This window comes from Anomalospiza imberbis, chromosome 20 (genome assembly GCF_031753505.1).
Source record: "Anomalospiza imberbis isolate Cuckoo-Finch-1a 21T00152 chromosome 20, ASM3175350v1, whole genome shotgun sequence".
Lineage (NCBI taxonomy): Eukaryota > Metazoa > Chordata > Aves > Passeriformes > Viduidae > Anomalospiza > Anomalospiza imberbis.
Window position 1 is genome coordinate 6,565,537 of NC_089700.1, and position 21,423 is coordinate 6,586,959.

Genomic DNA, 21,423 nt, shown 5'->3' on the forward strand with positions numbered 1-21,423 from the left:
GTGGGATGTGGAAGGCAGTGGCAGTGCCACCATCAGCCCGCGCTGCCACCCACCAGCACAGCCTTGCATTGCCACCATCCTCGACAAAATCAGTCACCCCGGAGCTCCACAGAGGGGCTTGGCCCCAGCCCAGCGCCCCAGCAGCAGCTGTCCCTTTGTCCCCTTGCTTCACATGTCCCCTCTGCACCCCGCTTGGGGCAAATGCTGGGGACGGGGCACCCCTGCCCAGGGACACCTGGCCCGGTGAGACAGGGAGGGGAGAACCTGTCGGCAGGATGGAGGCCTCCTCTAACTGCCTGTTGAATTATTCAGGAACGGTATTAACTTATAAATGAGTGTGTTTGACTGATTTTGTGGTTGATGTACAGATAAATTCTAATGAAAGACAGCTACAAGATTTTAAATTATTAATTAGACTGCCACTTAACAAAGCCTATTTGGCACTCTATTTCCTTGCTTAACAAGACAAAAACTTTAAGAATAGGTTTTGCTTTAGCCCACAGGCTCTTCAATTTGCATTTTGTTTTTCTAGCTCCACAAATGAAAGCTGTAGATCTTGACCTTAACAGACTACCCCTGGTGGGATCCAACCCTGTCGGCAGCCTCGCTGCCTGCCTCCACCTCAGGCTCCCGGTTTCCCAGCCTGGATGATGCTTTTCCTCCAGCCGGCTGCACCAGGGCTGGGAATCAAGGCTGGAAAGCGGGGCTCCTCCGAAGGCTTGGGGTTTGTTCTCAAGTCATCCAGCCGGGTTGGGTTAATACGCCAAGCAAAGCTGAGGCGGGAGCCAGAGAAAGGAGCATCAGAGTGCGAGGCCACACAGCCGCAAGGTGACATTTCCCCCAGCGGGAAAAAGCGTCTCTGGGGTGGCAGCGGGGGCTCTGCCCTGCCTGGGGGTCTGCACCTCAATGCCAGGGGCTGCACACACAGCGTTGGCACCTTCCGTGCCGCCCGAGCCTCGTCGGAGAGGGGCATGTGCTGGTGGTGGCGAGGGCTGGGCCGGGGGCTGTGCGGCCACCCCCTGCCTGGGGCATGGGACAGCAGTGGGGGGGTCCAGCTGGGGTCCCACCGCATGGCACCGCTGTCCCCAGCATCTCCCCGGGCCTGGCTCCGGTGCAGCAGGGCCGGGGGTCCTGCCCCCCCCCCCCACCGTCCCGGACCCCCCGGAAGGGCCGGCTGCTCCCCTCGCTGTGATGTCACAAAGCTCCCCGATGATGTCCCAGGCGGTTGCCATGGAAATCGCGTGATGTCACAGCGGAGCGATTCTCCTCGGAGGGGGGGGCCGAACGGGACGGCTCGCCCCAACTTCCCCGCCGAACCCCCCGCGCTCCCCGGTGAGCCCCGTTTCCCGTTCCCTCGCCCTGAGGGACGAACACCGACCCCCCCGCGCCCGCCGCATCCCCGCTGCCTCCGGGACCCGCCGTACCCCGGTGCCCGCGGGACCCACCGCGTCCCCGGTCCTGCGGGACCCGGCGCCTGCCCTGCCTCCCTTCGCTCCTCCCGGTCTCCCGCCTCCCCGCCGCGCTGCGCTCCCGCCGGTGCCGCTCCCCGGGGGGTGCCCGAGCCTCGGTGGCGGCGCCGGTAACACGGTGGCGGCGGGGGGCGCCCGGCGGCGCAGCCCCAACTTCGGCGGGGAGACAAACTTCGGGGCCGGCCCCGCTGCCCCCGGTGCCCGCGGCACCCGGTGCCCTCCCGGTGCGGTGCTCACCTTGGCGGAGCATCTTGGAGCCGGGGCGGGCGCGGTCTCCCGGCGGCGGCGGCGGCGGCGGCGCTCAGAGCCTCGGGCGCGGCGGCGGCGAGCGGTAGCGGCGGCGGCGGCTGCTGCTGCTGCTGTACCGGGAACGGGGAGCCGGAGCCCGGGCGAGCGGCCCCCGCGGGGGCATGGCGGGCCGAGCCGCAGCGGCACCGGGGAGCGCCGGCCCCGGAGCACCGGGGAGCGCCGGCCGCGCCTCTGCCCGCCGCGCGTCCCGCCGCCGGCTTTTAGGGGGGAGCCGCCCCCTCGGGGCTGGGGCCGCCGCCGCCCCCCACCCCCTCGGGCAGAGCCTATAAAGGGGTGCCCGGTGCCGGTGCCGCGCTGCCTGCAGCGGCGGGCAGGGCTGGGCAGGGCGGGGCGGGGCAGCGACGGGGCGGGCAGGGCTGGGCTGGGCCGGGCTGGGCTGGGCTGGGCTGGGCGAGCCCCCCCGGGCCCCCCCTTCCGCCGCCGCCGCCGCCTCTCCCGCCTCCCGTGGACAGTTCGTGAAAGTGCCGCTCCTCCCGTTCCCCGCGCCGCCGCCCTCCCTCCGCCCCACCGGGGGGTATGGCCCAGCGCCGCCCCTCCGGGACCGACTGTCACCCCCGGCACGTCGTTGTCCCCTCTGCCGTCGTCGTCCACACGGTGCCCCGTTATCGCACCGAGGCTCCGCCGCGCCGCCCCGCGCCTGCCGTGGTCACGGCTGTTCCCGCTGTCCCGCCTGCCCAGCACCGTCCCTGCCGCTCCCTGGGGACCCGCCGTCCCCTCGGCCCCTTATCGTCCCCTCTGCCCGCCGTGTGGCCGTGTCCCGCCGAGATGTCGCCGTCCGATCCGGGTCTCTGCTGTCCCCGCCGCCCCGGCACGGTCCCAGCCGCTCCCTACGGTGCCCTCCGCCCCTTCTCGTCCCCTCCGCCCCAGCCGCTCCCTGCTGTCCCACCGGGGTCACGGATACCCCGCCTGGGGCTCTGCTGTCCCCTCTGCCTCCCGGTTGCTGCTGTCCCCTTTGTCTCCCGATTCCTGCTGTCCCCGCGCTCTCCGCCGCGATCCCGACACGCCGGTGCCCCCGAGCTGTCCCCGCTGTCCCCAGACAGTCCCTCCTGCCTCCTCCCCCGTGCACCGCAGGGGGTCCCGTTATCCCACCGGGAACGCAGCCGTCCCCACCGCCCCGCCGGGATCGCCGCCTTCCTCGGGGGATCCCCGCTGCCTCCTCGGTCTTCTATCGTCCCCTGGAGGTCCCCGCTGACCCCGGACTGTCCCTCCTGCTTCTCGAGGGTCCCTCTTGCCTCCTTCCCTCTGTCCCACCGCGGGTCCCGTTATCCCAACGGGAACGCTGTTGTCCCCACTGCCCCGAGAGGGTCCCGTTATTCCACCGGGAGCGCTGCTGTCCTTACTGCACCGTCGGGATCCCCGTTGTCTCCAGGGGGTCCCCATTACCCTCCGGTCCCTCTTGCCCCATGCTTCGCAGGGGCGTGGGGGGGACCCACGGACCCGTCACCATGACAACGCTCCCGGTGCCCCCGCCCCGTCCCTGTGCTAACGTTAGGACCGTTAACCCTGAAACTGTCAGCACCGCGAGGGATGCGGCGGGACCACGTCCCCGACGTGAAGGGCGGACAGCCCCGCCATCGCAGCGCTTGTCACATCCCACCGCACTCCCAGTGTCCCGCCGGGACTGTGGCGGGAGCGCTCGGTCCCCGCCGCACCGCCCGTCCCGTCGGGGCTCGCCGGTGCGCTCCCGAGCTCGATCTCTCGGCCGGCGACTGCTCCGGCCTTGCGCGGGGATCGCTTAGTGCTGCCTTCCCGCCTCCACGTGCGCCACAGCCATGGCGGCCCCCGTGCGGGCCGGGAGCGCGGCCCCGGTGCCCGCCAAAGGTGGGCTGGGACCGGCTCAGCGCGGGGCTCCCGGGGCCGCTACCGGGCGCTGTTTTGGTTGCCTCGACGGGGGAGTCCGGGCCGGTGGCGGGAGGTGGCTCCGCCACCATCCCGGCCACCCCCGCCGCCGGCCCGGCCCAGCTGGCCCTTTGTCGGTTGTCCCGTGGGCCGTGCGGGGAGGGTTTGGTGGCTCGTGAGTGCCGGCGTTGGGCTGGAAATAGTGAATAATCCCCCTGCTGTCACTCCCCCGCTGCACTCTGGCATCGGCGAGATGTAGGGGGGCGGCTGCTGTCGGGGGGCGGCTTCAGGATGAGGCTCCCGGGGATGGATCACCCGGCGCTGAGTGGCTTTTTCCCGGTGGGATAACGGGATCCCCTTGTTGGTGTCACCGGGGTGCTGGCCGATGAGCCCTGAGGGGCTGTGCGTGCTGTCCCCTCGCTGTGGGGACAGCCAGCTGCGCTCACGGGGTTTCACATCGTTACTGCGGTGCTTTCTGGGCTAAAAAAAGCCTCCTTGTTCCCCCGAAAAGCGCTAGCGATCTGCCCCCAGCGTGAAGGGCAGGACCCCCCCGCTTTTCCCCGCTTGGCCCGAGGGGTTTGAGCCCCAAGGCCTGGCATGCGGACAGCAAGGCTGCTGGTGGCCCGTGGCGTGCGGGCTGCTCTGCCCTCCCCTCCGCTCCGCTCCGCTCCGCTCCGCTCCGGCGGCTCCGTTAGGTCCCTCCGTTTGTCCCGCAGCCCGAGCGCGGCACGTGGCCCAGCAGATCCCCGAGGAGATCCTGGGCAACGCGGAGCTGCGGGAGGCGGCCGAGGCCCTGCCCCCCAACTACAACTTCGAGATCCCCAAGACCATCTGGCGCATCCGGCAGGCTCAGGCCAGGAAGGGTGAGCGCTGCCCCGGGGGATGAGCGGTTTTGGGGCTGGTTTGTGCTGCTGACCCCCCTCGGTGGGACCCCCGTGGGGCAGGTGAGGCTGGGGCTGAGCTGCTGCTGTGCCCCCCGTGTGTTGAGGCTCTGTCTTGGCGAGCTCTCCTCCTCCCGAGGGGGGTTAATAGATCTGTATCTCTGGATTATAATCACATCGGACAGGACAGGTTGAGCTGCGTGGACCTGTCAGCCTGGAGATGTGTCTGGGATGCTGGCCAGGTCCCTGCTGTGCTCCTCTTGCCTCTCTCCTCTCTCCCTGCGCTTTCCTGACACACTGCTGGGGCTGGGAAGGGGGAGCCCCACAACACCGGGCACCGGGTGGGGCTGGCAGGGAGCTGAACCTTCCTCAGAGGGTTGTGTAGCCCCAGAGGAGCAGGGGATGATTGTGGAGGCTTCAGGAGTGGTGCCAGGGCTTTCCCTGCACAGCCTGTGCATCCCACGGAGCGATGTGTGATCAGGAGCAGGGCTCGGAGCCTCCCCCTCCATCCCCGGGTGTCACCAGCGTCCCCACCCTGACTTCACGTGCAGACAGGGGCTGCTCGTGGATTTGAAATGCTTTGTATCCGCCCGGGAATGTCTCTGCCTGCTGCCACCGAGCTGGCAGGGCTGGCAGGCATCTCGGGGATGTTCTGGAAGCTGAGCTGCTGCCGGCTGCGATGCCGAAGGGCCGCGGGCTGTGGGGCTGTGCGGCCCTTTCCGGCTGAGGGGTGGGCGCCGGGGCTGAGCGTGTTCCATCAGGACACGGCGGGGCCGCCCAGCCGTGCTGCTCTGGCTTTCCTCGCTGTGTTTTGCTGCTTGGCACCTCCTAATTAAATGTAAATATGCGGCTGGGATTTAGGCTTCCGAGCTGGGAGCGGAGCCCATCAGCCAGCCAGCCGTGCTGGGATTTAAAAATCCGCGTGTGCCGAGACCAGCCAGGGGCTCGTTGCTGGGGGAACGCAGGCTCCCACAGGGCTGCAGCCAGCCCTGCCTGTGCCCTGCCTGCTCTGGGGTTTGGGGGGGTTGGGGAGCACCCCCTTTCCCCATTGTGCTGTGACAATGGTGGAGAGCGACCCAGCTGCCTCCTGCCAGCCCGCTGTTTGCAGATCTGGGCTGGAAGGCAGCCCCAAATGGGCCAAAATAGTCTCAAATGGGCTGGGGGATGCTGGGATGTGGAACTCCCATCCCTGCCAGATCAGGCAGGCGCTGGCAGAGCATGTGCAGCTTTCCTTGGGCCCTGCAGGTTGGAACAGGGTGGGATCAGCCTAATCTGAGCCAGGCCTTTACACAGCTCCACACTGGCCAGTGGGTTGGGCCTGGAAGCGTGGGGATTTTGTTGGAGGGGAATCTGGAGAGAGTGTTTGGATAGATAGCATGGAAGCTGGGATATCTTAGTGGGATTGGGAGGTGAAACAATAGGATTAATGGGGCCTCCTCCATTTACCTCCTCCATCATGGTCCCTGCTCCTCCCCACCACCCCGTGGGGGGCTCCCAGGCACTGGGCAGTTCGCTGGCCTTTGGAGGAAGAGGGATTGTTCTGATTGTTCTGTGAGGAGGGAGCAAATGAGGAAACATAATTTGTTGTTGAATAAATTCCTGCAAGGCACAATCCTGCAGCTGTTGCTGGCCACCCTCCTGAAATGGAGAGAGAAGCTGTGAGGGAGGTGTGGAGAAGGGCAGTGAGGATGATCAAAGGTTTGGAGTAGCTTCTGTATAAGGAGAGATTAAATAGGTTTAGATCCTTTAGTTGGAAAAGAGGTGAACGAAAGGGGATATGATAGGGATGTAGAATTGTGAATGATGTGGAGAGGCTGAACAGGGGATGATTATTCACTCTTTCTTGTACCAGGAGAACCAGGGGCACATGTTTACATTATTAGGAGCAGGTTTAAAATAAACAGAAGAAAGTTCCTTTTGCTGTGCAGCACATAATTAGAATCTGGAAGTCATTACTGTGGGAAGTGGGAGAGGCCAGCAGTGTCAGTGGGTTCAGAGAGGGATGAGGTGTGTGCACAGGGAGAGTGGATACAGCCCGAGGCAGGACAGTCTGCACCCCAGCTGCCAGAGCCACCTGGATTTTTGGCCAACACCTGGCAGGTTTGGGGAGGGCGGTTTGTGGCTGCACCTTGAGCTGGTCCCCACTTCGAGATGTCCCTTCCAGCCCCTCCTAACCCCGTGGCTGTTTCTCTTCCCAGTGGCCCTGCAGATGCCAGAAGGGCTCCTCATGTTTGCCTGCACCATCGCTGACATCATTGAGCGGTAAGACCACGGCTTTTCCCTGCGGGGCTCTGGGGCTGGCAAGGGGATGGGGGCTACTGCTGGGGATGGGTTGGCCACTGGGCAGGAAGAAGCCCAGGGCTATGAATGAGGACGTGCTGTGGCTGGGGCCACGACCTGGCTGGGCACAGCTAGGCAGGTCACAGGGACCTGCTGCCAGCCCTGGGGACAGGGACCGGTGCGGTGCCAGCCCAGCCCTCACTGCTCGGCTTCTCCTCCCCTCTCCGCTGTGCCGGGAGCTGCTGACAGGCTCAGCGTGCCGGGGCCCCGCAGGGGTGCTGGAGCCAGGGAGCAGCCGTGCTCACAACCGGCTGACGCCAGCCCGGTGCCTGCGCGCTCCCCACGGCAGTGCGGCCAGGGGAGGGCCGGCAGTGGGGCCACCGCTGCGGCAAGGACCCAGCCTCCTCCCCGCTGGCCTCGTCCTGCCTCTGCAGCCACGCTGCCCGGCACGGAGATGCGCAGGGGCAGCCTTGCTGCGGCTGGGGAGGCTCGAGGCCACGGTGATGGCACGGAAAGGGTCGATCCTGCTGGGTGACCCCTTCGCCACGGCTCCTCTCTTGATTTTTCCGTGCCACTTGAGAGGCGAGGCTGAGGCACTGGAGAGGAGCTGGGCTGCGCAGTGACAGTGGATGCAGGCACCTTGCAGAAATTGGCCGTGATCTCTTTCCTGCTGAGCGCGGCTACCTTCCTCCTCACCCACCACAGCCCCTTCCGCAGCCCCAGTCTGTTTTAGCACAATGAATTAGTGCTAATAGCACTTCGTGCCTCGTCTGCCATCGGGGTCGTGGCACTCATTAGCAGCTGCCATGCCGAGGCCAGCAGCCTCGCCTAGCTGCAGCTGCTGTGCTGGGTGGTAAGGCAGCCATGCCCGCGGGCTTTGTCCCCGCTCTGCCATCCTCTCCCCCGCGGCAGCCCCACACTCGGTGGGAAGGTGGGCGCGGGCAAGGGACGGGCGCGGGGGGCAGGGGGTGGGTGCGAGTGTGGGCAGCTCTGCGTGGGTTTGTCCCTTTAAGCGGAGCTGCCTCCTCTCCAGCTTTGGCACCCAGCCGCTTTCATGTCTCCGACTTCAAAGGCAACGGATTAAGGGGCTCTTTTATCTGAATGAAACCTTAAGCCCCACTTCCTGGTGGATGGTGGATTCCAGGGTGCTGAATGCCAGGGTGCCGCTGGATTCTGGGGTGCTGGCATCCTTGCTGGGCTGGTGAGGGATGCTGGTGGGAGATGGGTGCTGCGTGGGTAGAGGTGCCCAGCCAAGGGAGGGGATGTGGGGGCACTGATGGGATGGTGTTTGGATGTGGGATGGCTTCAAGGCTGAGCAGAAGGGCTGTATCCTTCCCTCACTGCCATCATCCAGTACCCAGAGACACCCCACTGCCACTCCCTTACTGGGAGCACTGGGTGCCATCCGTGACCCTGGCTGGGGATGTGGCTGTTCTGGGTACCAGCACTGCCAGCTGGAGGAGTGTGGCTGTGGGCAGGAGTGAGCTCAGCCCTGTGTCTACTCTCTTGGGGACGCACTGGGGACCCAGATACGCTGCTGGAGGTGAGGTGTGTATCGGCAGGTGGCCTCGTTAGTTCCTGCCTCTTCCTGCTATTAATATTCATCGCCAGCATTAATGTGGAATGGAAGCTCGGCCGCCCGCTCCCGCTGGCCCTCCTCACCCAGTGCTGGGGCCGGATGAGCCTCCGACGTGACAGGAATTGCTGCAGCTGTGTGCTCTGGCTGCCGTCACCAGGCTGAGGACAGGGTCTTGGGGGTACCATCAGCCCTGGGCTGGTGTCCCTCCTGGTGACAGAGAGGATGTGAGGGCTGAGCGTGACAGGAATAGCTGTGTGCCCACTGGGGGCATTGCTCAGCGAGCAGCCCCTTTCCCCAGCCCATCCCCACAGCCTCCTGCCCTGTCCTTGCTGGTGGGAGTTTGGGGAGTGAGTATTCCCTCCCCTGCATTCTCCGCTGCTGGCTGCAGAGCCGTGCCCGGGGCTGGTGCCCCTGGGGTGACAGTGCCCACCCCTGTGTGTTTCGGTTGAACTGGAGCCGTGGCAGCTGCCACTCAGACTGAATATTTATCCCTTCTGCTGGAGCTGCCTTTTAATAGAATATTTGTGCCGTGGCCTGGTGGTGCTGGGGAGAGCCAAGAGCGGGGATGTGGCTCACTCCCCCGCATCACAGGCGGCTCGAGGGGGACACGGTGCTCGCTGTGCGTCTGTCTGTCCCCGTGCAGTGGGGATGGCAGTGTCACCACGTCCCTCGCTGCCATGTGGGAGTGAGCAGGCCCCCGGGGAGCTCTGTGGAGTAAGGAGAGGAGGGGGCGGCCAGGTGGGGCCTGTCTGAGCTTCCCAGCATTGCCCTGGCGCTGGCCGAGCCCCGAGGGGCTGCGGGGATGAAGATGTAGCCGAAGCATCACAGCCGCCGCCGCCGGAAAGGCCGGTGGGGTTCTCAGCCTGGAGCCTTTGAAATCGAGAGCACGCTCGGAGCATTGACCGGTGTGAGGCCAGTTAATTACCGTTAATAGGTTTGTCATTGTCAAAGCTGTGCCGGGGCGAGCGGCCCGGCTGCGGGGGGGCGTCGGGGCCGGGGTCTGCGCGCTGCCGGCGCCACATCACGACACTCCCGCGGCACCTTCCAAATTGGCTCCATTTGTCACGGCTGATGTAATTCGGCAGAGAGGAACTCGTGCTGGGGGGCGGCAGCGTGGAGAGCCGCGTGGGGGGAGCTCGGACCACAGCTCGGGAAGGGGCAGCCCCCAGCCCACCCGCTGTCATGCCGGGGAGGTGGCAGTCGTGTCCCCCTGCGCCACCAGCTTGCAGCTGGGGGCTGTGCAGCCAGGAGCGGACCCCTGCTCCCCTCCCTGCCGGGGATGGAGCAGACGGATCAGCTGGGCTCTCAGCTGGGCTTTTGATTCCGTGTTAATAAAGTCGGCTGTCAGGCTTCGCAGCTGCTAATCCCTCTGTCTTCCTGTGCCACTCCGGGGTGAGAGGCTCCTGCTAATCAGCTGAGGCTTGGTGGCAGGGATGGGCAATGACAGGGGGCCCAGGGGTGTCCTGATGCGCACAGAGGCTGCCCCGTCACAGCTTTAAACACTTCCCAACTCCCAGTGGCTTTTGAAGATCCATGCGAGGTGGTGCTGGAGGTGCACAGACCATCCTAGTCTCATCCTGGTGACTCAGGAGCATACAGGGAGTGGCACTTTTGGAGTGACAGCAGGTCCTGGTTGAGCAATAAAGAGTTAAATAGCTGTGTGCACAGCCCAACAGCTGTGGCAGAGCTTGAAATGCCCCACTATGGCCAGGACAAAACAGGCCCTGATGGATAGTGTGCCCCACAGTACCCGCTGCCATGGCTGGTGTGCCCAGCAGGTTCCCAGTGCCAGCAGGTGCCAGTTCCCTTGGCCAGACAGGTCTGCCATGTGGCACTGAGCAGTGTGGGACTGAATGCTGTGATGAAGCCTGGCAGCATCACCAGGAGGTCCCAAAAGGCCACCCTGGGACACTAACAGAGATCAGGATCTGGCCTCAGCTGCACAGTGCTGTGGCTTTGCTGGCCAGCGCTGCCTTCCCTTCTCCCCTCGTCCTTTTCAGCACAACCTGGAGGCTCTGGCAGCGGGTGCACACTGTGCAGGGGAACTTAATCACTGTCATTAACCACACAACAACATCATTAGGAGGAATGAAATTCTCACTTCATTGGAGATGTTCAAAACCTTCTACCCGGGTGGTGGCTACTCCGGGGTGGGGGGGCGGTGGGGGGGGGGATTGGGCCTGGGGGAATGTGGGGGGTCTATAGGGCTGTCACCTCCCAGGGCTGGGATGTGCCAGCACAGATGTGGTACCCACCACCAGTGCCCCGTGCCACCTCCTTGAATCCCAAAGAGCTCTGTGTTGTGAAGAGGGGACACAGGATGGTCATGGTGCCTTTACAACCAACGTGCACTGACCCTTGGTTTGCCTTATTTTGGGGTTTTTTCACTACTACGGGACCAGCAAAGGTGGGGTGCCCTGGGACATGCCCCTTGTCAGGTGGTGTTTGCCCTGCCACCTATAGTGAGGACAGAGTGGGAAGTCCCCTCAGGGGAGGGGACCCAGCTGGAGATGGTTCCTCCTGGGGGGCTGTGGGGAGACCCACCTCTCCTCATTGTGCCCCGCTTGCAGGAGCTCTGTGGGGCTCCACCACTGCCCAGCTGCAGCTGGGCTCTTCCAGCACCAATTGCAATAAAATCACAAACTCATTATTTTAATTATGTGCAGCCTTCCTGTGCTAATGAAGTTGGGAGTCTGGTAATGGGGCTTGGTGATGGGCTTCTCTGCTAATTAAGTGCACTGTTCTCAGCCAGGGCTGGGCTCAGCCCCCACAGCCCAGGACAGCAGCACCCATGGGTGTTCTGGGACACTCTGGGCTTGGGCACAGAGCAGGCAGGGGGGTGGAGGTTGTGGGGTGATTTTGGGGTGGTTGTGGGGTATTTGAAGGGCCGCATGCAGGCGAGGCAGGTGGCTGTGAGGCAAGGGGCAGTCTGTACTGTGTCCATGTTCCCAGCACAGCATGCAGGCACCCTGGCATCCCAGTGCTGCCTCCATCCTCCCAAAGCACAGGGGTGCCAGAACTGGCCACTCTCAACCCAGTCCCCTCAATCCCCTCCCCACCAAGGGCTGGTGGACACACAGGGGCTGAATACTTGTCCTTGCTGGACAGAGCTGCTCTCTGCCTCATGGCTTGAGGACCAGCACTGTATCATTCACACACTGCCAAGGGACCTTGTGCTCCTGCCAGCAGCAAATGCTCTCATTCATTTTTTGAGGGGCTGGGATAAATCAGGGCTGCTCCAGCCAAGTGCCTGTGCTCAGGTGACAGGGGCTGGCTACCCCATACTTGGAGACATGCAGGCTCCATGTGCATGTCTCTGACCCAGTGTTTTCAGCCCCAAAACTTGTCCCTGGATTGCTGCTGCCTCCATCCTGCACCGGGGAGCAGAGCTGGGAGGGCCTGGGGGTCCCAGCTGGGGTTGGGGCCAGAACCTGGCCTGCCCTGGAGCACATCCTGCCAGTGCTGAGCATGGCACTTTATAAATGGGATTTTGGGAGCCATCTGTTTAAAGGAGCAGATAATGAATTAGGGGGAGATGAGAAAAATGCTAAGGCCAGGCGGTTTTTCAGAATGAGCCGGGGTTTGCGGGATGTAAAAGATGAATAACCTCCCCACGTGTTCAATATTCATGAGCTCCCAGCTGTAATGAGCGTCTAGGCGCTGGGTGGGGACATCCCTGTCACCACTGCCAGCGTGCTGCTGGGACCTATCCGTGGCTGTGACAACTTCCAGGGACACAAAACGCTGATAAGGATGCTGCCGTGGCAGCCCCTTGCCCACGTCCTGGTCCGGGCTGGTTGGCGAGCAGCTCCCCAACCTGCATCAGAGGCAGGTGGCTGCTAATTGACATTTCCTTCCTCTGTAGTTTGATGAAAAACTCTGGCGACACTCAGCTGATTAAAACATCAAGGGGAGGCCCTGGCGCCTGCCTTTGATTTGTCTTGGGAGATGATTACGGCTCCGCTCGATTGTCCAGCCCAGCCGGAGCGGGTGATCCTGGTGTGTGCCATCCTGGAGCCCCTCCTGCAGCAGCACCAGGCTCCTGGCCTTGCCAGCACCATTGGGTTCCCTCCTCACCAGGCACCATCCCGTGGCCTCTTTGCTCATCTGTGCCTCCACTCCCTGCAGCCAGAGGAGGAGTCTTGCCCATGGCCAGCGCAGGGCTCAGCCTCATCTCTCCCTGCCCAGCTGCAGCCCCACAAATCGGGCAGGGCCACGGGCACCTCTGCCCTCCTCCTTCCACTGTTGCTATTTCACTTTCTTGCTCTTCACCCCCAGGGACTTTCTCTGGGGTTTGGGCCAATTTGCATACATTTTAATCTATAAAAAATTAAGCGGCGCTGGCTGCCGCTCTGAGTCAGACCTCCCTATCCTGAATCTTAAGGAGCTGAATAATTTTCCACTTTTGCTGAGATGTGTGGAGTCTGATTCATGTTCATCTCATCACCTCTCATTAGAAGAGGGGGCTGGGGGCTCAGAAGGGTGGGAAGAGCCTTCTCGAACCTTCACTGGCAGCCCCCAGCCCCACGGCGTGGCCACGTGGGCAGTGGAGGAGCCGTCCTCCCATCCAGGCCACGCTGGCCGTGAGGAATCGCGGGATTTGGGTGCTGGCAGGATCCTGCCCATCTTCTGACGTTCCCCAGCTGCATCCCCAACCCTTGTGGAGTGGGAGCTGCGCAGGCCGGACTCAGAGGTGAGGATGGCTGTGCCCCCTCCTCGGGGATGCTCCAGCATTGCTGCTCCCCTGTCCCCCTCCCTGGGCGCTGATGGATGGGCTGGAGCTGTTAATATTCAGCACGCTCCGCCATTTCTCCACCTTCTGCCATCTGCCCAGCTCTGCCCACCATTTCTATTCTTGCCGCCGACGTAACGCTCCCTGCCTGGCGCTTGGGGGGAGCGCGGGACCCTGGCCCCCAGCCAGCGATGGGTGCTGCAGGGGGTGACGCTGTGCCAGCGCCCCCTCCTTCCCTGGTCCCCTGTGCCAGCAGCAGGGGGGACCCTGCTGGCACCGAGCTACAGCAGGCCTCGATTAAATAAGGAATTAGCATCTGGTTTAAGCAGCCCCTCCAGGCACGGGGCTTTGTCATCGTGATACCTGCTCTCATCCTGCTGGCAGCTCCCTGGGAAGGTAGCCAAGCTAATAATCCCCCAAAATGGTGCAATAAATACCCACAAAGGTGGTGCCTCTGAATCATGCCAGAGCCCTGGCTTTGCTGCTCGGCGCTGGTGTGTGCCCCTTCACCCACAGGCTGGCAGGTGGGCTTGGACTGGAGCACTGGGGGTAGGGGACAGCACCAGTGTCAGTTTGGTGCTTTCCCTCGCCAAATGCCACTTAAGCACCAGCTCTTCTGGAGGTCACCCATCTTGGCCAAACTGGCATCCAGGGCTGACGCAGTCAGGTGCAGATGAGATTCGCTGGCTCACAGAGTGCCCAGCCATGGGGTGATGACAGCTTGGTTGGCATCGCAAGGCATGCCAGGACAGCTGTTCTGCCCGTCCCAGTGGCTCCAGTCCCCAGGGCCGGCTGGTGGAAGCGGTGGCACCACGCTGTGCCGGGTCTCCCTCTGCTGCTCTCCCCGCTGGAGCATTAGGAATCTGGCAGCGTATTGTTTGATGAGTGGATAATCCGCTGAATTGCAAACAGCTTTACCCAATTGAAGAGGCGGATTACCGCTCTCCCGCTTAATCATGTTGACATCTCGGAGAGTAGCCAGTGCTTGTCCTCTTCGGCGTGTGGCTCGGTGGCAGCACGGGGTCCCCCCATAGTGACATGCCACGGGGCTGGGGGCAGAACCTGGGCTGCGGTGACACGGCCGTGACCCTCAGTGCTGTGCCTTCCCACAGATTCACGGATGCAGAGGCAGTGGTGATGGGTGACGTGACCTACGGCGCCTGCTGCGTGGATGACTACACGGCCCGGGCCCTGGGCGCTGACTTCCTGGTGCACTATGGACACAGTTGCCTAAGTAGGTGACACCGAGTCCCGGGGTGCTGCTGGGGTGTGGCACTGTGGAGGCTGTGCTGCTGCCACCGTGCCACGCTGAGAACTCCACACCCCTCTCGACGCCAGCTCGGAGACTTAGTGCCAAAGGCTAATCCCTTCCCAGAGGGCTTTCTGTTCTCCAGCTTCAGCTGCTGGCTTTGGATGGGGCCAGGCTGGCTGGGTGGTTGCTCACGGGCAGGATTTTGGGCGCAGCAGGGCGTGCTCGTCCTGCTCGGCTGCTGCAGCAGCGCACGGATCCAGCCATGTCCCCAAGAGCAGAGAAGCAAGGCCTTGGCTTGGCAGGACCCCGCTGGCCCAGGGGATGAGGCTGCTCTTGCTCCCCACCTGGCCTCTGTGGAGTGATGACAAAGGGAATGGTGGCAGAGGAGAGCAAGGGCCTTGGGGTCCCACTTGCCCCGGGGCCAGGAAAGGCGGCTTTGCGGGTACAGTGCAGGCTGGGCAGGGAAGGGAGGAGGAGGAGGCTGTGTGCTCCCCAGGCGGACAGTACTCTGGATCCAGTTGCCATGGAAACTGCGCTGCTGTCCCAGATGCTGCTAACTTTGAAGTCCACCCAGGATGGAATCAGCCCAAAAATAACAATAAGACGCTCTGGGTTTTAAGGTGGATCTGCAGAATTGCCACAGTGAGTAGGAGGTGTGTGCATCCCTGATGCTGCCACGCTCCCAGCACCTGGCAGCCCTCCTGGACGTTTATGGGGCCCTATAAACAGGTTTGAAGAATTGCATCAGGCTCTGTATGAAATACTGACTCCCCAGTTGAGAACTCTGTCCTGAAAGCCACGTCGGTGTGAGCGTTCCTGGTGATAAATACGTGTGCTAGGTGCTTTCTTACGGAAGGAGGGTTATGGGCACCACTGGAACAGGGAGTATAAAACTCCTGGTTTGTAGCCTGCTGCTCATGAATGAACAGCGGGAAGGGGCGGAAGAGGCCATATCCATCAGGCTGCTCTGGGGAATGGGAGTCACATCAGCTGGAGCTGCTCCCTGCAGGGGCAGGCAGGCACTGCCAGGCTGACTGTCACCAGACCAGCTGCCATCTGCTGCCCGTGGCCTTGTCGCCCTTGCCTGCTCTGGAGTGGGTGGGTCACAGGGCAGAGTTGGGTGGGTTACAGGGCACCCTGGATTACCCAAGGGCTACTGTGAGGATGCTGGATTCCTTTCAAGTTGCCCATGGTGGTCCTGTCACCAGGGTGGCCAGTGGTGAAGCACACAATGCTTCCTGCTCCCTCCCAGCCCCACGTGCCCGCAGGAGGGAGTAATTTGCACTTAATTGTGATCAGGCAAAGAGCACCAAAATGGGAAGTGAACGTGGAGCTGTGGATCGATGTGGACTCTGTGTACTTTAATTATTCACTTAATCGTGGTGACAAAGGCTTCTTAGCACCAGGGGTAATTAGATTTGTGTTCATTGATTCCCCAGGCTGCCATTATCTGGAGAGAAACTGAGCGGGTGCTCTCTGTGGTTCCCATCTGCACTCCCTGCCCTGGGTGCCAGCACAGGCAGAGGGGTGGCACAGGCCACCCTGCCGATGCCAGGGTAGTTTGGGGCACAGGGAGCCCCACCAACATGCTTTATCCCCCAGCTGCAGGCAGCAACAGCCTGGGGCTCGCTGGAGCCCCGGGTGTACCCCACACTCAGACCCTGTCTCTTCCTGTCACCAGTTCCCATCGACTCCACCCAGGGGCTGAAGATGCTCTATGTGTTCGTGGACATAAAGATCGATGCATCCCATTTTCTTGAGACCATTCGCTTCAACTTTGCAGCAGGCACCTCCCTGGCCCTGGTCAGCACCATCCAGTTCGTCTCCACGGTGCAGGTGAGATGGAAATCCCTGGCTTTTGTCTCCCCCTGAGTTTTCCTCTGGCTCAGCCCTTCCCTGTCCCAGCCCCGCGGTGGGAGCAGCTGCCCCGGGGTGCTGGTGGAGCTGGTTCCTCTCTGACAGTCACTGCAATAATGTGGTGCTGCCATAATGTTGATCAAGTACTTTATAATAACTCTGATCAATGTTTCATGGCGGCACCCCTCCCCAGCTCCCCCGGGAGCTGCTCTGGAAATGTCAGGGCAGGCGGTGGAGCACTTGGCATTTTGATGCAGTGCCGGCAGCGGCCGGGGAAGCTCCGGCGGGTCTGTCTGTCTGCCCCTGAACGGCCTGCTGGCCACGAGGGGAGGAGATGAATGAGCCTCTTGAGCCGTGTCTATCAAAACACGGGGCTATCCAAGCGTTAAGCCTTTTCCATTGTCTTTTAATTGATACGTGTGCTGAGCCTCGCTGAGCATCCCGGCTGCGCGGGGCTGTTCCTGGTGCCACCCCGAGCGGGCTGGTTCCCCTCCACTGGGCCACGACAGCTGGGACCACCAGCGCTGGGGTGTCCCCAAGGGTCCTCAGCCACCCTTTGTGCCATGGCCTGTCCCTGCTGACCCCACGTCTCCCACAGGCCGTGTCGCAGGAGCTGCGCTCCCAGTACAAGGTGTGTGTGCCCCAGTGTAAGCCACTGTCCCCGGGAGAGATCCTGGGCTGTACGTCACCCCGGCTCGCTCAGGACACGGATGCCATTGTGTAAGTACCCGGGGTCCTTCAGCATCCTCCTGCCTGGCCCAGACTTGCCATCCTTCCTGCACTCCCTACCTGGTTTTGTGCAATTTTCGGGGTGGTGAGGGTTATCCACAGGCTGGGATAGGCCCCCTTCAGCTGCTCACACTGCTTTAAGTGGCGTGTGCTTGTAGCACGGAGGAAATAATTGAGTCGTATATCAGAATAGATAATAGATGGAAGGGCGGGTGGATAATTGGAAAAGACAAATGGCCGGGGCCCAACATCACAGCAACATTAATTTTATTTAAGGACAGCAAATTAGAGGGAGCACTTCGCTTCCTATCACCTAATTATTTTAGGTAATGGAAATGCTTAATGTACTGTGAATACAGTGTGCTGCAGAATAAATAAATACAAGGACCCCACCCTTGGGGGGAGCTGGGGAGCCCAGGTGTGGGTTTGGGCCCTGCTGAGCTCCTTCTTGCCCACGCTGCTGGGAGCCTACAGCACCAGTGCCTTTCCAAGCACGGCCATGCAGGGAGCTGGGTTCCAGATTGCTGGACACAGGCGCAGTGAGAGCTCTGGATTCATCCTGAGCCACTTTCCATCTCCCCAAGGACATCAGGAGCAGGCAGGGGCAGTCAGGCTGGCACTGCATTGGTGAGAGTGGGTCGTTGCAGCTGGCACAGGATTGGCAGTGCGGTACCAACCCGCGCAGGTGCACTCGGCCTTACCTGCGTCCTCTCTGCATTATTATTTTCTTCTTTGCACCGTCTCTGGGGCTAACTTTTGCAGACAAATTAGCTTTGATCTCCCAAAATGTCATTCTCCAATTAAGGGCAAAATCTAGTCAAGTTTTACGTCTGAATTCATTTTCCAGGCCCTCACTCCATTAGGGCAGCTGAATGAAAGGCTTTGAAATGTAATTGCTGACTGGAAATCCGATTAGAAATGGAAGCAGCAACGTCTAGAACCAGCCATTGAGATGGAGCAGCTCCCAGCCACCCCGTGCTGGTGTGAGCACCCCTCCTTGCTCTGAGCATGGCTGCCTCTCCAGCCCTACCATGCCAGGGGGCCCTTTTGTGCCTGCTGCCCCTGGGTCCCAGCACAGGAGCTTGGATTCCTGACATCCCCACTGTGCTGCAGTTTGGGAAGGATACGTGGATGGGGTGCTGCTGTTTCCCAGTGCCATAGCTCTCCCTCCCCTCTCGGCAGGTATTTGGGCGACGGGCGCTTCCACCTGGAGTCCATCATGATTGCCAACCCAGGGATACCTGCATACAGGTACAGGCACCCACTCCAATCCCATGGTGGGGACCACCCCATCTGTCCCCATGTGCCCCCAGGGCTGGGCAGGCAGCTGCCAGCAGCAGGCATGGGCAGGTGAGAGGCCACGGGGTGGGTGAGGAGGTGCTTGGGGGAGATGAACACCAGCCATTTACTCAGGCTGAATATAAACATTTTGACAAGTACCTGTGAAAGCTCGTGGAGGTGCAGCCATTAAAGCCCGGCTGCTGCAGGCAGAGGCCATAAAGCGCGATGATGAGGCCGCTGAAAGCAGATGAAATATCAGGAGTGAAAGGCTGGGCCCATTTGGCAGAATCTGAATTTCCTAGTAGGTCGTTTGTTACAAACGGGAGGCGCACGTCAGGTTTATGGCGCTGGTGAAGCTGCCGAAACCCGAGTGGGATTTGATTAAAATTCTCCTCGTCAAACAAAGCAACAAATCAAAGAATTCTTCATAATTGATGAGCCAGGATGGGGGGGAGCTGAGTGTGAAGCCGAGCACGGAGCCGAGGCTGTGCTGGGTGTTGGGGTGCTGTGGTGGGACACTTGTCCCTATCCCTGTCCTTGTCCCCAAACGAGACGGCTGGGTCCTATGTCAGCCAGGAGGACAGATGCTGTGGGAGGCAATTAGTGCTAATGAGGGACGGGCATCACTGGGAGGAGGGCAGGTGATGGAGCCCGTGTGAGCCTGGCTGTGCTTTGCAGGTACGATCCCTACAGCAAAGTGTTCTCGCAGGAGCACTACAGCCACGAGCGCATGCACCGCGCCCGGCAGGACGCCATCCGCACTGCCAGCGCTGCCCGCTGCTGGGGACTCATCCTGGGCACGCTGGGACGTCAGGGCTCCCCCAGCATCCTACAGGTACCAGCCCCCTCCCCAGTGTCCCCACCAGGCACTGCTGTTGGATGGGGGGAAGGACTGGTGGGCATCGCTGCCAGGGTGAGGGTGGATGTGGCCCCGCTGGCAACCCATCAGTGGCCACTGGCCCCGGTCTGTGTGGGCAATTAGCAGCAGATGAGAGAGGCTGGACAAGGGCTCATTAAACCCGTTCTTGGGGAGAGCTGGCCAGTCTTGGAGACCCCCCCCTCCCCTGCCCAGACAGCTCGGCAATTAATTGCCTGGGTTTGTTTTAATTGGTTGAACTTCTGATCAGGTTCAGCATCCCTACTCAGCTGCTGTGCTGGCGCTTTCTGCACCCGGCTGGGTGAGGGGAGCAGGACAGCAGAGGTCTGCCCTCTGAGCGTGGTGGCCCTGCTCACACCCAGAAATGCTGGGGTAGCCACAGGTGAGATTTGAGGCAGCGCAGGGACCAGTGGGCAGAGCAGGGCAGCAAGGTCCCAGCAGCTGCTCTTCCACAGCGGGCAGGGCACGGGCATGGCCAGGGCTGGCTGGGCAGGGGGCGATTAGTGCTGGCTCTGGAGGACAAGGACATCTCTGGCTCCTCTCTTCCTCCTCCTGAAAGCCCTGGCTGCAGCCAGCCCATGACAGGCGGGTGTCCCAGGGCAGGCAGCCGCTAACGAGAACAGATTGTTGTCATTGAGCAGTAATTACTTCATTAGGCTGAGGCACGTGCTGGGGAGAGCTGGGCACAAGCAGGAGCCATGGCCACAGTCTGGCCTATGACTGCCAAGGGGACACGTGGGGCAGAGCTGGGACCCACAGAGGGTCTGATGACCAAGAAGGGGCTGTGGGCAGGGCTTGGGGGGCTTCCTGGGGGACCCTAACCCTGCCTTTTTCCCCTGCAGCACCTGGAGTCGCGTCTCCGCGCCCTGGGCCGGCCCTACGTGCGGGTGCTGCTGTCTGAGATCTTCCCCAGCAAGTTAAAGCTCTTCCCCCAGGTGGATGTGTGAGTGCTGCTGACCCCCCTCCAGCCCCAGGGTGTCCCATCCCTGTGCAATTCCCGCTTGAAGCTGTCCCTGACACTTCTGTCCTGCTGTCACTGTGCAGGGAAGGGCATGGCTGTCCTTACCAGGGTGGTGCTGGCACAGTGAGGACCATCTGGGGTTCTGCTGAGGGGCTTCACTGTGCCGTGTTCTTCCCCAAATGCTCATCCCCATTGTGACATTTCCCTTCCAGGTGGGTGCAGGTGGCCTGTCCCCGACTCTCCATCGACTGGGGAGAAGCCTTCAGCAAGCCACTGCTGACACCCTATGAGGTGAGCATCCCTCTCTGTTTTGGGGGGACAGTTCTGGCTTGGGGTGATGCACCAGAGGAGGCTTGGGGATGTCCCTGCACCCAGACAACATCCCCTCCTCTCTCCATCTGTGCTCTGTGCACAGTCCAGGCATGCTGCTGGGATACCCAATCTTTTGTGAAACCAGTGAGATTCCCAGTGCCTCCAGCTTTGCCCCAGCAGTGCCCTCCTCAGCACACCAAGCTGGATGCTGGGACCTCTCCCAGCACCACCAGCTCCCCGTCTGCGGGCACCGCTGGGGGACTCATCCCCGGTCCTCTCCGCAGGCTGCGGTGGCTCTCCAGGACGTCGAGTGGCAGCAGCCTTATCCCATGGACTTCTATGCCAGCCAGTCCCTGGGGCCATGGACGGTGAACCACGGTGGCACACAGCCCCCGCGCCGCGGGCGGCCGGCACAGGTGGGCAGCGGGGGGACGCCGGGTCCCCGCACGGTCCCTCGGGCCGGTGAGAGCACCGGGACGGGCTGAGCACCCGGCGCCGCTCGGTGCCCGGTGCCGCGTACCGAAAGCGCCACCCCGTGGTGTCGTTGCCATCGAACAGTAACGGGGACAATGCCAGCCCGGCCCTGGGGAGGGACACGCGGCTCTCCCCGGCCCTGTCGGGGTGAGCGCCTGCCGATCCCCGCGGCTCCCCGGGAAAGGGGGGGTTCCCCCGCGGGGTGCTGCGGGCTGGGCACGGACTGGCTCATGGCAGCTCCGGCTGGGGCTGGAACATCCCTGACCCTCCCTTTCCCTGCAGGGGAAGCCACCCGCGCCCCCCGCCCCGCCCGAGGGTGGGGAGCAGCCAAGCACCGGGGACCTCGCAGCTTCGTGAGTGTCACCCGCAGCTGCCGCGCTCTGGGACCCGGCACGGGCAGAGCCGGGGGCACCGCTGATGTAAGCACCACCGGGACCCCCCCTCTGCTGGGATGGATGGGGTCGCACCCCGTAACTCGACAACACCACCGCCCGCAAGAACCGACCCCGGCTGTCCGCGGGGAGTTGCCCCTTGCGGGACCGGGCCGTGCTGCCGCCCTGCCCGCGGCCGCACCGGGGGTCGCGCCCCGCC

The 21,423-nt window shown here is 62.4% G+C and overlaps 2 protein-coding genes across 6 annotated transcripts in view; one reads left to right on the forward strand and one right to left on the reverse strand.

The window, feature by feature from the left end:
* RTN4RL1 (reticulon 4 receptor like 1) overlaps positions 1-2,124 on the reverse strand; it is a 29,084-nt gene extending 26,960 nt beyond the window's left edge. The window contains exon 1 of the mRNA XM_068210419.1: positions 1,707-2,124. Within this exon, the coding sequence (XP_068066520.1) occupies positions 1,707-1,719 (13 nt within the window). The 5' untranslated portion in view covers positions 1,720-2,124. The remainder of the gene's footprint in view (positions 1-1,706) is intronic.
* On the forward strand, positions 1,230-21,224 carry DPH1 (diphthamide biosynthesis 1). 5 transcript variants are annotated; one of them, XM_068210414.1, is made up of 12 exons: positions 1,230-1,332; positions 4,334-4,480; positions 6,697-6,760; positions 14,202-14,323; positions 16,023-16,177; positions 16,797-16,918; positions 18,110-18,178; positions 18,887-19,043; positions 19,928-20,028; positions 20,259-20,337; positions 20,643-20,774; positions 21,115-21,222. In XM_068210414.1, exons 1-12 carry the CDS (start codon positions 1,245-1,247, stop codon positions 21,187-21,189), a joined length of 1,311 nt encoding a protein of 436 aa, XP_068066515.1. In that variant the 5' UTR covers positions 1,230-1,244; the 3' UTR covers positions 21,190-21,222. The 5 variants fall into 5 exon arrangements, with proteins under 5 accessions (XP_068066515.1, XP_068066518.1, XP_068066516.1 ...); XM_068210416.1 differs by lacking the exon at positions 1,230-1,332 and adding an exon at positions 3,409-3,599; XM_068210415.1 differs by lacking the exons at positions 1,230-1,332; positions 14,202-14,323 and adding an exon at positions 3,277-3,599 and having other exon boundaries at positions 21,115-21,223.
* The last annotated feature ends 199 nt before the right edge of the window (positions 21,225-21,423 follow it).